General features: G+C 43.9%; 2 protein-coding genes across 2 annotated transcripts in view; one reads left to right on the top strand and one right to left on the bottom strand.

Annotated features, from left to right (window-relative positions):
* Positions 1–16,655, bottom strand: part of LOC129830522 (adhesion G protein-coupled receptor B2-like) — a 564,124-nt gene that overhangs the window by 496,324 nt on the left and 51,145 nt on the right. The window lies entirely within an intron of this gene.
* Positions 15,081–15,767, top strand: LOC129830521 (uncharacterized). Its single transcript, XM_055893091.1, has one exon. The coding sequence runs from the start codon at positions 15,081–15,083 to the stop codon at positions 15,765–15,767; it is 687 nt and encodes a 228-aa protein (XP_055749066.1).

The following is a 16,655-nucleotide window of genomic DNA, read 5'->3' as shown; positions in this document are numbered from 1 at the left end:
GAGAGAGAAAGATAGAGATGGGGGAGAAGATAGAGCAAAAGATAGTAGCGGGAGGAGAGAGAGAGAGGAAGAGATATGGGTGGGAGGAGAGAGAGGGGGGGAGAGAAGGGGAGAAAGAGAGAGCGAGACAGAGAAGGGGGAGGAGAGAGAGGGGTGGGAGGGGAGAGAGAGAAAGAGAGAAAGAGGTGGGGGAGGAGAGAGAGGGGGGGAAGAGAGAGAGAGGGGGAGGAGAGAATGGGGTGGGATTAAAAAGAGTGATAGAGGAGGAGGAGAGAGCGGAGGGGGAAGAGAGGGAAGAGAGAGAGAAAGGAGGGGGAGGAGAGGGGGTGGGAGGAGAGAGCGAGGTGGGGGAGGAGAGGGAGAGAGCGAGAGGGGGGAGGAGAGAGTGGGGTTGGGAGGGGAGAGAGAGAGAGAGCGAGCGGAGGGGGAGGAGAGAGGGGGAAGAGAGAGAAGGGGGAGGAGAGAGAGAGAGGAGGTGGGAGAGAGAAAGGGGAGGAGAGAGAGAGAGGAGGGGGAGGAGAGAGAGAAAGTGAGAGGTTGGAGGAGAGAGAGGGGGTGGGAGGGGAGAGAGAGAAAGGGGAGGAGAGAGAGAGAGAGAGAGGAGGGGATGAGAGAGAGAGAGAGAGAGAGAGGGAGGAGAGAGGGGGGGTGGGAGGAGAGAGATAGAGAGAGAGGGAGAGAGAGAGAGAGGAGCAGGATAGAGAGAGGTGGAAGAGAGAGAAGGGGGAGGAGAGAGAAGGGAGGGGGGGAGAGAGGGGGGAGAGAGAGGGGGGAGGGGTTGGGAGGAGAGAGGTGGAGGAGAAGAGAGAGAGAGAGAGAGAGAAAGAGAGGGGAGGGGGAGGGGAAGGAGAAAGAGAGAGGATGGGGAAGAGAGAGAGGGGGGGAGGAGAGAGAGAGAAAGGAGGGAAGGAAAGAGAGAGAGAGGAGTGGGAGGAGAGAGAGGGGGGAAGAGAGCGAGGGAGGGAGGGAGGGAGGGAGGGAGATAGGGAGGGAGGGAGGGAGGGAGGGAGAAGGAGGTGAGAGAGACATAGACAGAGAGAGAGAGAAAGAGAGAGACAGGGACGAGGAGATAGAGAGATAGAGAAAGAAAGAGAGAGAGAGAGGGGAGAGATATAAATATATATACAGAGAGAGAAAATGAGAGAGAGAAAAAGAGAAAGACATAGAAAGAGGAGGGTGAGGGAGCAAAAGAAAGAGAGATAATATAAAGCCTAAAGAGCTAATGACCCACCTCATGCATCATCCATCTGTTGCCTTGAGAGCAGTATGAGGAACATTAACTCAGAGGCATAGAAAACCACCAATAAAACACCAAAGCACTGTCAACACTGTAGTTGAAGGCCTAGAAACCTTGACTGATATTCATGTACTGGATGTGAACAAAGCATCTAAACTATATCCCTGGTTCAGTCCAGATACTATATCACTGGTACAGTCCAGCACTATATCACTGGTACAGTCCAGTATTATATCACTGGTCCAGTCCCTATATCACTGGTACAGTCCAGCATTATATCACTGGTACAGTCCAGCACTATATCACTGGTACAGTCCAGTATTATATCACTGGTCCAGTCCCTATATCACTGGTACAGTCCAGCACTATATCACTGGTACAGTACAGTATTATATCACTGGTCCAGTCCCTATATCACTGGTACAGTCCAGCACTATATCACTGGTACAGTCCAGTATTATATCACTGGTCCAGTCCCTATATCACTGGTACAGTCCAGCACTATATCACTGGTACAGTCCAGTATTATATCACTGGTCCAGTCCCTATATCACTGGTACAGTCCAGTATTATATCACTGGTACAGTCCAGTATTATATCACTGGTACAGTCCCTACATCACTGGTACAGTCCAGTATTATATCACTGGTACAGTCCAGTATTATATCACTGGTACAGTCCCTACATCACTGGTCTAGGTACTATATACCTGGTCCAGTCCAGGTACTATACCACTGGTCCAGTCCAGGTACTATACCACTGGTACAGTCCAGTACTACATCACAGGTCCAGTCCAGTATTATATCACTGTTCCAGTCCAGTACTATATCACTGGTTCAGTCCAGTATTATATCACTGGTTCAGTCCAGTATTATATCACTGGTTCAGTCCAGCACTATATCACAGGTACAGTCCAGTATTATATCACTGGTCCAGTCCAGGTACTATATCACTGGTCCAGTCCATTACTATATCACTGGTCCAGGTACTATATCACTGGTCCAGGTACTATATCACTGGTCCAGGTACTATATCACTGGTCCAGGTACTATATCACTGGTCCAGGTACTATATCACTGGTCCAGTCCAGTATTATATCACTGGTCCAGTCCAGTATTATATCACTGGTCCAGTCCAGGTACTATATCACTGGTACAGTCCAGTATTATATCACTGGTCCAGGTACTATATCACTGGTCCAGGTACTATATCACTGGTACAGTCCAGTATTATATCACTGGTCCAGGTACTATATCACTGGTCCAGTCCAGTATTATATCACTGGTCCAGGGACTATATCACTGGTCCAGTCCAGTATTATATCACTGGTCCAGGTACTATATCACTGGTCCAGTCCAGGTACTATATCACTGGTCCAGGTACCATATCACTGGTCCAGGTACTATATCACTGGTCCATTACTATATCACTGGTCCAGGAAATATATCACTGGTCCAGGTACCATATCACTGGTCCAGGTACTATATCACTGGTCCAGGTACTATATCACTGGTCCAGGTACTATATCACTGGTCCAGTCCAGGTACTATATCACTGGTCCAGGAAATATATCACTGGTCCAGGTACCATATCACTGGTCCAGGTACTATATCACTGGTCCAGGTACTATATCACTGGTCCAGTCCATTACTATATCACTGGTCCAGGTACTATATCACTGGTCCAGTCCATTACTATATCACTGGTCCAGGAAATATATCACTGGTCCAGGTACCATATCAACTGGTCCAGGTACCATATCACTGGTCCAGGTACTATATCACTGGTCCATTACTATATCACTGGTCCAGGAAATATATCACTGGTCCAGGTACCATATCACTGGTCCAGGTACTATATCACTGGTTCAGTCCAGTTTTATATCACTGGTCCAGGAACTATATCACTGGTCCAGTCCAGGTACTATATCACTGGTCCAGGTACTATATCACAGGTCCAGTCCAGGTACTATATCACAGGTCCAGTCCAGGTACTATATCACTGGTCCAGGTACTATATCACTGGTCCAGTCCAGGTACTATATCACAGGTCCAGTCCAGGTACTATATCACAGGTCCAGTCCAGGAACTATATCACTGATCCAGGTACTATATCACAGGTCCAGTCCAGGTACTATATCACTGGTACAGTCCAGTATTATATCACTGGTTCAGTCCAGTATTATATCACTGGTACAGTCCAGTATTATATCACTGGTCCAGTCCAGGTACTATATAACAGGTCCAGTCCAGGTACTATATCACTGGTACAGTCCAGTATTATATCACTGGTTCAGTCCAGCAATATATCACTGGTCCAGTCCAGGAACTATATCACTGGTCCAGGTACTATATCACTGGTCCAGTCCAGTAACTATATACGGTTCCAGTACAGGTACTCTATCACTGGTCCAGTCCAGCACTATATCACAGGTCCAGTCCAGTATTATATCACTGGTTCAGTCCCTATATCACTGGTCCAGTCCAGTACTATATCACTGGTACAGTCACTATATCACTGGTCCAGGTACTATATCACTGGTACAGTCCAGTATTATATCACTGGTACAGTCCAGTATTATATCACTGGTACAGTCCAGTACTATATCACTGGTACAGTCACTATATCACTGGTACAGACCAGTATTATATCACTGGTACAGACCAGTATTATATCACTGGTACAGTCCAGTATTATATCACTGGTACAGTCCAGTATTATATCACTGGTACAGTCCAGTATTATATCACTGGTACAGTCCAGTATTATATCACTGGTACAGTCCAGTATTATATCACTGGTACAGTCCAGTACTATATCACTGGTACAGTCACTATATCACTGGTACAGTCCAGTATTATATCACTGGTACAGTCCAGTATTATATCACTGGTACAGTCCAGCATTATATCACTGGTACAGTCCAGTATTATATCACTGGTACAGTCCAGTATTATATCACTGGTACAGTCCAGCACTATATCACTGGTACAGTCCAGTATTATATCACTGGTCCAGTCCCTATATCACTGGTACAGTCCAGCACTATATCACTGGTACAGTCCAGTATTATATCACTGGTCCAGTCCCTATATCACTGGTACAGTCCAGCACTATATCACTGGTACAGCCCAGTATTATATCACTGGTTCAGTCCCTATATCACTGGTCCAGTCCAGTATTATATCACTGGTACAGTCCAGTATTATATCACTGGTACAGTCCCTATATCACTGGTACAGTCCAGTATTATATCACTGGTACAGTCCAGTATTATATCACTGGTACAGTCCCTACATCACTGGTCTAGGTACTATATACCTGGTCCAGTCCAGGTACTATACCACTGGTACAGTCCAGTACTACATCACAGGTCCAGTCCAGTATTATATCACTGTTCCAGTCCAGTACTATATCACTGGTTCAGTCCAGTATTATATCACTGGTTCAGTCCAGTATTATATCACTGGTTCAGTCCAGCACTATATCACAGGTACAGTCCAGTATTATATCACTGGTCCAGTCCAGGTACTATATCACTGGTACAGTCCAGTATTATATCACTGGTCCAGGTACTATATCACTGGTACAGTCCAGTATTATATCACTGGTCCAGGTACTATATCACTGGTCCAGTCCAGTATTATATCACTGGTCCAGGTACTATATCACTGGTCCAGTCCAGGTACTATATCACTGGTCCAGTCCAGGTACTATATCACTGGTCCAGGAAATATATCACTGGTCCAGGTACCATATCACTGGTCCAGGTACTATATCAATGGTCCAGGTACTATATCACTGGTCCAGTCCATTACTATATCACTGGTCCAGGAAATATATCACTGGTCCAGGTACCATATCACTGGTCCAGGTACCATATCACTGGTCCAGGTACTATATCACTGGTCCATTACTATATCACTGGTCCAGGAAATATATCACTGGTCCAGGTACCATATCACTGGTCCAGGTACTATATCACTGGTTCAGTCCAGTTTTATATCACTGGTCCAGGAACTATATCACTGGTCCAGTCCAGGTACTATATCACTGGTCCAGGTACTATATCACAGGTCCCGTCCAGGTACTATATCACAGGTCCAGTCCAGGAACTATATCACTGGTCCAGGTACTATATCACAGGTCCAGTCCAGGTACTATATCACTGGTACAGTCCAGTATTATATCACTGGTTCAGTCCAGTATTATATCACTGGTACAGTCCAGTATTATATCACTGGTCCAGTCCAGGTACTATATAACAGGTCCAGTCCAGGTACTATATCACTGGTACAGTCCAGTATTATATCACTGGTTCAGTCCAGCAATATATCACTGGTCCAGTCCAGGAACTATATCACTGGTCCAGGTACTATATCACTGGTCCAGTCCAGTAACTATATCACGGTTCCAGTACAGGTACTCTATCACTGGTCCAGTCCAGCACTATATCACAGGTCCAGTCCAGTATTATATCACTGGTTCAGTCCCTATATCACTGGTCCAGTCCAGTACTATATCACTGGTACAGTCACTATATCACTGGTCCAGGTACTATATCACTGGTACAGTCCAGTATTATATCACTGGTACAGTCCAGTATTATATCACTGGTACAGTCCAGTACTATATCACTGGTACAGTCACTATATCACTGGTACAGACCAGTATTATATCACTGGTACAGTCCAGTATTATATCACTGGTACAGTCCAGTATTATATCACTGGTACAGTCCAGTATTATATCACTGGTACAGTCCAGTATTATATCACTGGTACAGTCCAGTATTATATCACTGGTACAGTCCAGTACTATATCACTGGTACAGTCACTATATCACTGGTACAGTCCAGTATTATATCACTGGTACAGTCCAGTATTATATCACTGGTACAGTCCAGCATTATATCACTGGTACAGTCCAGTATTATATCACTGGTACAGTCCAGTATTATATCACTGGTACAGTCCAGTATTATATCACTGGTCCAGTCCAGCATTATATCACTGGTACAGTCCAGCATTATATCACTGGTACAGTCCAGTATTATATCACTGGTACAGTCCAGCATTATATCACTGGTACAGTCCCTATATCACTGGTACAGTCCAGTATTATATCACTGGTCCAGTCCCTATATCACTGGTACAGTCCAGTATTATATCACTGGTACAGTCCAGTATTATATCACTGGTACAGTCCAGTATTATATCACTGGTACAGTCCAGTATTATATCACTGGTACAGTCCAGTAATATATCACTGGTACAGTCCAGTATTATATCACTGGTACAGTCCAGTATTATATCACTGGTACAGTCCAGTATTATATCACTGGTACAGTCCCTACATCACTGGTCCAGTCCAGTATTATATCACTGGTACAGTCCAGTATTATATCACTGGTACAGTCCAGCATTATATCACTGGTACAGTCCAACATTATATCACCGGTACAGTCCAACATTATATCACTGGTACAGTCCAGCATTATATCACTGGTACAGTCCAGTATTATATCACTGGTACAGTCCAGTATTATATCACTGGTACAGTCCAGCATTATATCACTGGTACAGTCCAGTATTATATCACAGGTCCAGTCCAGTATAATATCACTGGTACAGTCCAGCATTATATCACTGGTACAGTCCAGTATTATATCACTGGTCTAGTCCCTATATCACTGGTACAGTCCAGTATTATATCACTGGTACAGTCCCTATATCACTGGTCCAGTCCAGCATTATATCACTGGTACAGTCCAATATTATATCACTGGTACAGTCCAGCATTATATCACTGGTACAGTCCCTATTACACTGGTACAGTCCAGCATTATATCACTGGTACAGTCCAGTATTATATCACTGGTACAGTCCAGCATTATATCACTGGTACAGTCCAGTATTATATCACTGGTACAGTCCAGCATTATATCACTGGTACAGTCCCTATTACACTGGTACAGTCCAGTATTATATCACTGGTACAGTCCAGCATTATATCACTGGTACAGTCCCTATTACACAGGTACAGTCCAGCATTATATCACTGGTACAGTCCAGTATTATATCACTGGTACAGTCCCTATATCACTGGTACAGTCCCTATATCACTGGTACAGTCCCTATATCACTGGTACAGTCCAGTATTATATCACTGGTACAGTCCAGTATTATGTCACTGGTACAGTCCAGCATTATATCACTGGTACAGTCCAGTATTATATCACTGGTACAGTCCCTATGTCACTGGTACAGTCCAGTATTATATCACTGGTACAGTCCCTATGTCACTGGTACAGTCCAGTATTATATCACTGGTTCAGTCCAGTATTATATCACTGGTACAGTCCAGTATTATATCACTGGTACAGTCCAGCATTATATCACTGGTACAGTCCCTATATCACTGGTACAGTCCCTATATCACTGGTACAGTCCAGCATTATATCACTGGTACAGTCCAGCATTATATCACTGGTACAGTCCCTATTACACTGGTACAGTCCAGTATTATATCACTGGTACAGTCCAGTATTATATCACTGGTACAGTCCAGCATTATATCACTGGTACAGTCCCTATATCACTGGTACAGTCCCTATATCACTGGTACAGTCCAGCATTATATCACTGGTACAGTCCAGCATTATATCACTGGTACAGTCCCTATTACACTGGTACAGTCCAGTATTATATCACTGGTACAGTCCAGCATTATATCACTGGTACAGTCCCTATATCACTGGTACAGTCCCTATATCACTGGTACAGTCCAGCATTATATCACTGGTACAGTCCAGCATTATATCACTGGTACAGTCCCTATTACACTGGTACAGTCCAGTATTATATCACTGGTACAGTCCAGCATTATATCACTGGTACAGTCCCTATATCACTGGTACAGTCCCTATATCACTGGTACAGTCCAGCATTATATCACTGGTACAGTCCAGCATTATATCACTGGTACAGTCCCTATTACACTGGTACAGTCCAGTATTATATCACTGGTACAGTCCCTATTACACTGGTACAGTCCAGCATTGTATCACTGTTACAGTCCAGCATTATATCACTGGTACAGTCCCTATTACACTGGTACAGTCCAGCATTATATCACTGTTACAGTCCAGCATTATATCACTGGTACAGTCCAGCATTATATCACTGGTACAGTCCAGCATTATATCACTGGTACAGTCCAGTATTATATCACTGGTACAGTCCCTATATCACTGGTACAGTCACTATATCAATGGTCCAGTCCAGTATTATATCACTGGTACAGTCCAGCATTATGTCACTGGTACAGTCCAGTATTATATCACTGGTACAGTCCAGTATTATATCACTGGTATAGTCCAGTATTATATCACTGGTACAGTCCCTATGTCACTGGTACAGTCCAACATTATATCACTGGTACAGTCTAGTATTATATCACTGGTACAGTCCCTATATCACTGGTACAGTCCCTATATCACTGGTACAGTCCAGTATTATATCACTGGTACAGTCCAGCATTATATCACTGGTACAGTCCAGTATTATATCACTGGTACAGTCCAGTATTATATCACTGGTACAGTCCCTATGTCACTGGTACAGTCCAGCATTATATCACTGGTACAGTCTAGTATTATATCACTGGTCCAGTCCAGTATTATATCACTGGTACAGTCCAGTATTATATCACTGGTACAGTCCAGCATTATATCACTGGTACAGTCCAGCATTATATCACTGGTACAGTCCAGTATTATATCACTGGTACAGTCCAGCATTATATCACTGGTACAGTCCAGTATTATATCACTGGTACAGTCCCTATATCACTGGTCCAGTCCAGTATTATATCACTGGTACAGTCCAGTATTATATCACTGGTACAGTCCAGCATTATATCACTGGTACAGTCCAGCATTATATCACTGGTACAGTCCAGTATTATATCACTGGTACAGTCCCTATATCACTGGTCCAGTCCAGTATTATATCACTGGTACAGTCCAGTATTATATCACTGGTACAGTCCAGCATTATATCACTGGTACAGTCCATCATTATATCACTGGTACAGTCCAGCATTATATCACTGGTACAGTCCAGGATTATATCACAGGTCCAGTCCAGTATTATATCACTGGTACAGTCCCTATATCACTGGTCCAGTCCAGTATTATATCACTGGTACAGTCCAGTATTATATCACTGGTACAGTCCAGCATTATATCACTGGTACAGTCCATCATTATATCACTGGTACAGTCCAGCATTATATCACTGGTACAGTCCAGTATTATATCACTGGTCCAGTCCAGCATTCTATCACTGGTACAGTAATATAGATTCTATATCACCGGTATATAGATATATCAGTGATATATCTATATTACACTATAGATACACATATCACTGTCTATAGATACTATATATGACTAACACATGTTGACCTCTCTCTCTGTAGATATTATATAGGACTAACACGTGTTGACCTCTCTCTCTCTGTAGATATTATATAGGACTAACACATGTTGACCTCTCTCTCTATAGATACTATATATGACTAACACGTGTTGACCTCTCTCTCTGTAGATATTATATAGGACTAACACGTGTTGACCTCTCTCTCTGTAGATATTATATAGGACTAACACGTGTTGACCTCTCTCTCTATAGATATTATATAGGACTAACACATGTTGACCTCTCTCTCTGTATAGATATTATATAGGACTAACATATGTTGATCTCTCTCTCTATAGACACTATATATGACTAACACATGTTGACCTCTCTCTCTATAGATACGGTATATGACTAACACATGTTGAGCTCTCTCTCTATAGATACTATATATGACTAACACATGTTGACATCTCTCTATAGATACGGTATATGACTAACACATGTTGATCTCTCTCTCTATAGATACTATATATGACTAACACATGTTGACCTCTCTCTCTATAGATACGGTATATGACTAACACATGTTGATCTCTCTCTCTATAGATACTATATATGACTAACACATGTTGACCTCTCTCTATGTAGATATTATATAGGACTAACACATGTTGACCTCTCTCTATGTAGATATTATATAGGACTAACACATGTTGACCTCTCTCTATTTAGATATTATATAGGACTAACACATGTTGACCTCTCTCTATGTAGATATTATATAGGACTAACACATGTTGACCTCTCTCTATTTAGATATTATATAGGACTAACACATGTTGACCTCTCTCTCTGTAGATATTATATAGGACTAACACATGTTGACCTCTCTCTATTTAGATATTATATAGGACTAACACATGTTGACCTCTCTCTCTGTAGATATTATATAGGACTAACACATGTTGACCTCTCCCTCTGTAGATATTATATAGGACTAACACGTGTTGACCTCTCTCTCTGTAGATATTATATAGGACTAACACGTGTTGACCTCTCTCTCTGTATATATTATATAGGACTAACACATGTTGACCTCTCTCTCTGTAGATATTATATAGGACTAACACGTGTTGACCTCTCTCTCTGTAGATATTATATAGGACTAACACGTGTTGACCTCTCTCTCTGTATATATTATATAGGACTAACACATGTTGACCTCTCTCTCTGTAGATATTATATAGGACTAACACATGTTGACCTCTCTCTCTGTAGATATTATATAGGACTAACACGTGTTGACCTCTCTCTCTGTAGATATTATATAGAACTAACACGTGTTGACCTCTCTCTCTGTATAGATATTATATAGGACTAACACGTGTTGACCTCTCTCTCTGTAGATATTATATAGGACTAACACGTGTTGACCTCTCTCTCTGTAGATATTATATAGGACTAACACGTGTTGACCTCTCTCTCTGTAGATATTATATAGGACTAACACGTGTTGACCTCTCTCTCTGTAGATATTATATAGGACTAACACGTGTTGACCTCTCTCTCTCTCTATTTAGATATTATATAGGACTAACACGTGTTGACCTCTCTCTCTGTAGATATTATATAGAACTAACACGTGTTGACCTCTCTCTCTGTAGATATTATATAGGACTAACACATGTTGACCTCTCTCTCTGTATAGATATTATATAGTGTCACGTTCCTGACCTGTTTTCTGTTGTTTTTGTATGTGTGTGATGGTCAGGGCGTGAGTTTTGGGTGGGCGGTCTATGTTTTCTGTTTCTATGTTGGTTTTGGGTTGCCTGGTATGGCTCTTAATTAGAGGCAGGTGTTTTGCGTTTTCCTCTAATTGAGAGTCATATTTAGGTAGGGTGTTCTCACTGTTTGTTTGTGGGTGATTGTCTCCTGTGTCGTCCATGTCTGTACCATACGGGACTGTTTGGCTGTTCGTTTGTTTTGATGTAGTCTGTTCCTGTCCGTGAGTTCTACGTATAGTTGTGTAAGTTCATGTTCAGGTTTCGTCTACGTCGTTTTCTTATTTTGTTAGTATTGTAAGTGTTTTGTTTTCGTTTTGCCGTCGTATTCAATAAAAGAGATGGCTTATTTTCCTACTGCTGCGTATTGGTCCACTGATCCTTCTCTCCTCTCCTCGTCCGAGGAAGAGGAGGACAACAGCCCTTACATATAGGACTAACACGTGTTGACCTCTCTCGCTCTATAGATACTATATATGACTAACACATGTTGACCTCTCTCTCTATAGATACTATATATGACTAACACGTGTTGACCTCTCTCTCTGTAGATATTATATAGGACTAACACGTGTTGACCTCTCTCTCTGTAGATATTATATAGGACTAACACGTGTTGACCTCTCTCTCTGTAGATATTATATAGGACTAACACATGTTGACCTCTCTCTCTATAGATACTATATATGACTAACACGTGTTGACCTCTCTCTCTGTAGATATTATATAGGACTAACACGTGTTGACCTCTCTCTCTGTAGATATTATATAGGACTAACACATGTTGACCTCTCTCTCTGTAGATATTATATAGGACTAACACGTGTTGACCTCTCTCTCTGTAGATATTATATAGGACTAACACATGTTGACCTCTCTCTCTATAGATACTATATATGACTAACACGTGTTGACCTCTCTCTCTGTAGATATTATATAGGACTAACACGTGTTGACCTCTCTCTCTGTAGATATTATATAGGACTAACACATGTTGACCTCTCCCTCTGTAGATATTATATAGGACTAACACGTGTTGACCTCTCTCTCTGTAGATATTATATAGGACTAACACGTGTTGACCTCTCTCTCTGTAGATATTATATAGGACTAACACGTGTTGACCTCTCTCTCTGTAGATATTATATAGGACTAACACGTGTTGACCTCTCTCTCTGTAGATTTTATATAGGACTAACACGTGTTGACCTCTCTCTCTGTAGATATTATAAAGGACTAACACGTGTTGACCTCTCTCTCTGTATAGATATTATATAGGACTAACACGTGTTGACCTCTCTCTCTGTAGATATTATATAGGACTAACACGTGTTGACCTCTCTCTCTGTAGATATTATATAGGACTAACACGTGTTGACCTCTCTCTCTGTAGATATTATATAGGACTAACACGTGTTGACCTCTCTCTCTGTAGATATTATATAGGACTAACACGTGTTGACCTCTCTCTGTATAGATATCATATAGGACTAACACGTGTTGACCTCTCTCTCTGTAGATATTATATAGGACTAACACGTGTTGACCTCTCTCTCTGTATAGATATTATATAGGACTAACACGTGTTGACCTCTCTCTCTGTAGATATTATTTCGGATTAACACGTGTTGACCTCTCTCTCTGTAGATATTATATAGGACTAACACGTGTTGACCTCTCTCTCTGTAGATATTATATAGGACTAACACGTGTTGACCTCTCTCTCTGTAGATATTATATAGGACTAACACGCGTTGACCTCTCTCTCTGTAGATATTATATAGGACTAACACGTGTTGACCTCTCTCTCTGTAGATATTATATAGGACTAACACATGTTGACCTCTCTCTCTGTAGATATTATATAGGACTAACACGTGTTGACCACACATTCTCACAGAACAGGCCTCCGAGTGCTGAAGCACCTCTGTCCTCAGTTGCAGCACTCACTATAGAGTTCGAAACTGCCTCTGGAAGCAAAGTCTGCACAGTAACTGTTTGTCGGGAGCTTCAGGAAATGGTTTGCCATGGCTGAGCAGCCGAACACAAGCCTAAGATGCAATTGCAACCATCAGCTGGAGTGGTGTAAAGTTCGACGCCATTCAACTCTGGAGTAGTGAAAACGTGTTCTCCAGAGTGATGAATCACGCTTCACCATCTGGTAGTCCGACGGAGGAATATGGGTTTGGCGGATGCCAGGAGAACGCTACCTGCCCCAATGCATAGTGCCAACTGTAAAGTTTGGTGGAGGAGCAAAGTCTGGGGCTGTTTTTCATGTTTCGGGCTAGATCCCTTAGTTCCAGTGGAGGGAAACGCTACAGCATACAATTTCAATCTAGACGATTCTGTGCTTCCAACTTTGTGGCAACAATTTCCTGTTTCAGCATGACAATGCCCCAGTGCACAAAGCGAGATCCAATTGTATGTCGAGATCGATGGGCAAGAGCTTGACCTCATCTCCATCGAACACCTTTGGGATGAACTGCGAGCCAGGACGAATCGTCCAACATCAGTGCCCGACCTCACTAATGGTCATGTGGCTGAATGGAAGCAAGTCCCTGCAGCAATGTTCCAACATCTAGTGGAAAGCCTTCCCAGAAGAGTGAAGGCTGTTCTCGCAGGAAAGGGGGGACCAACTTCATATTAATGCCCATGATTTTAAAATGACATGCTCGTTGTGCAGGTGCCCACATACTTTTGCTCATGTAGTTTTTACTGTATTACTTTAGGAAAATACTGACAAAAGCCTTTGTGGGTTGTCCTGTTATCTTTTGTTATTTGCATTTTATAACCCATTTGCTATCATAACGATCTGTTCTGGGTCTTCAGGTCAGGCAAATGGTGTTTGAGCTGCAGTTATTAAAGCTGACACAAAGGCATAGGTCTATGGAGGTCTCTATTTCTGGGTTGACGGGGGAGCTTTGGCTACTGGTCGCAGTTGGAGGAGGCTCTGGGTAAGGGATCTGTGTCTTGGCTGTGAGCCCTGTCCTGGCTGGTCCTGGTGCACTGTGAGTCCTGTCCTGGCTGGTGCTGGGGCACTGTGAGCCCTGTCCTGGCTGGTCCTGGGGCACTGTGAGCCCTGTCCTGGCTGGTCCTGGTGCACTGTGAGTCCTGTCCTGGCTGTTCCTGGGGCACTGTGAGCCCTTTCCTGGCTGGTGCTGGGGCACTGTGAGCCCTGTCCTGGCTGGTCCTGGTGCACTGTGAGTCCTGTCCTGGCTGGTCCTGGGGCACTGTGAGCCCTGTCCTGGCTGGTCCTGGGGCACTGTGTGCCCAGTCCCAGGTGGTCCTGTGGTTGTGGGGTTTGGTAGACAGACTGGGGCTCTAGAGACACATGAGGTTTGAGAATAGGGGACAGGCCAAAGAAAGAATGTCTCCTAGTTCTTCAGACAGATATTTTGGGCTTTGGATCCGGTCTTTTGGATCTTTGGGCAGACAGAGACTCTGTGTCTGGAGGTCTGTCCAGTGGCCTGTGTGTCTGTGTGTCTGTGTCCGGTGCCCACTGTGCCCACCAATCGTAGATCAGTCCTCTGATCCTGGGGCCACGCTGGACTGGGCACTGTGACAGAACCACATCAGATCCCTCTCTTGCCCCCTCAGGGCAACTTTGATGCACGGCAGATGTGGCATCGCACAAAATGCTAAAGCCTGTCACGAATGCAGCCCTGCCACACACCCTGCCCTGCCACACACCCTGCCCTGCCACATACACAGCCCTGCCACACACCCTGCCCTGCCACACACCCAGCCCTGCCACACACCCAACCCTGCAACACACCCTGCCCTGCCACAAACCCAGCCCTGCAACACACCCTGCCCTGCCACACACCCTGCCCTGCCACACACCCAGCCCTGCCACACACCCAACCCTGCAACACACCCTGCCCTGCCACAAACCCAGCCCTGCAACACACCCTGCCCTGCCACAAACCCAGCCCTGCAACACACCTAGCCCTGCCACACACCCAGCCCTGCAACACACCCAGCCCTGCAACACACCCAGCCCTGCCACACACCCTGCCCTGCCACAAACCCAGCCCTGCAACACACCCTGCCCTGCCACAAACCCAGCCCTGCAACACACCCTGCCCTGCCACAAACCCAGCCCTGCAACACACCCTGCCCTGCCACAAACCCAGCCCTGCAACACACCCAGCCCTGCAACACACCCTGCCCTGCCACACACCCAGCCCTGCAACACATCCATCCCAGCCACACACCCAGCCCTGCCACTCAACCTGCCACACACCCGGCTTTGCCACACACCCAGCCCTGCCACACAGCCAGCCCTGCACACTACCAGCCCTGCCCATCTGCCAGCTTGAGACAAACAAAATAACACACTCACACACAAAATCTCAAATACTCATGTAAACACAGTCAACATGTCCTTTCCACAGCTGGTCACCCACTCAAGGACACCATGCCCCCACTCAGACCCCCACACTCACAACAGACACTCTGAATTATTCACTATTGTTTCTGTTCATGATCTTCGTTACACACGTCATTCTCACACAAACCACACTCACATACAGATCATCAGTATTTGTGTGTGTGTGTGTGTGTTTGTGTGTGTATGAATGTGTGCGGTCTTTGTCATTCACACTACACACACACAAACACACACACCCACACACACACACAGACAGACACACACCCTGTTTAGCTAAACAAAGTGTGGTGTCAGTTGACTGGCAGCTTGTAAGGGCAATGGCAGCCATAGCTGAGGGGAGTAGAGAGGGTAACATACTGCCAAACACTTCCTCTCCACCATTCAACAATCTGCCTATCACACTCCTCAACACAGACACAGAGGAGGGGAGGGGAGGGAGAGAATGAGGATGGATGGACGGAGAACTAGAAAAGAGAGAAAAATATGTGTTTTTTTGATGAGGCGGATCTAGGCTACATCTTCTCAGACAATCATGAGCCTGCATGGCATGTAAAATGGATAAAATGAGGGATGTAAAATTGATTAAAAAAGGGATTAAACATGGATGAAAAGAGCAATGTAAAATTAATAAAAATATGGATTAACAATGGATAAAAATGTGGATGTAAATTGGATAAAAAGAGGGATGAAATATAGATAAAACGAGATATGTAAAAAGGATAAATAGGTGGATTAAAGATTGATGAAAATAAGAATGTAATATGGGAACAAAGGTGGATTAAAGATAGATATAAAGAGGGATTAAAGATGGATTAAA

The sequence above is a fragment of the Salvelinus fontinalis genome, chromosome 32 (genome assembly GCF_029448725.1).
Source record: "Salvelinus fontinalis isolate EN_2023a chromosome 32, ASM2944872v1, whole genome shotgun sequence".
Taxonomy (NCBI): Eukaryota; Metazoa; Chordata; class Actinopteri; order Salmoniformes; family Salmonidae; genus Salvelinus; species Salvelinus fontinalis.
This window is presented reverse-complemented; position numbering and strand designations above follow the sequence as displayed.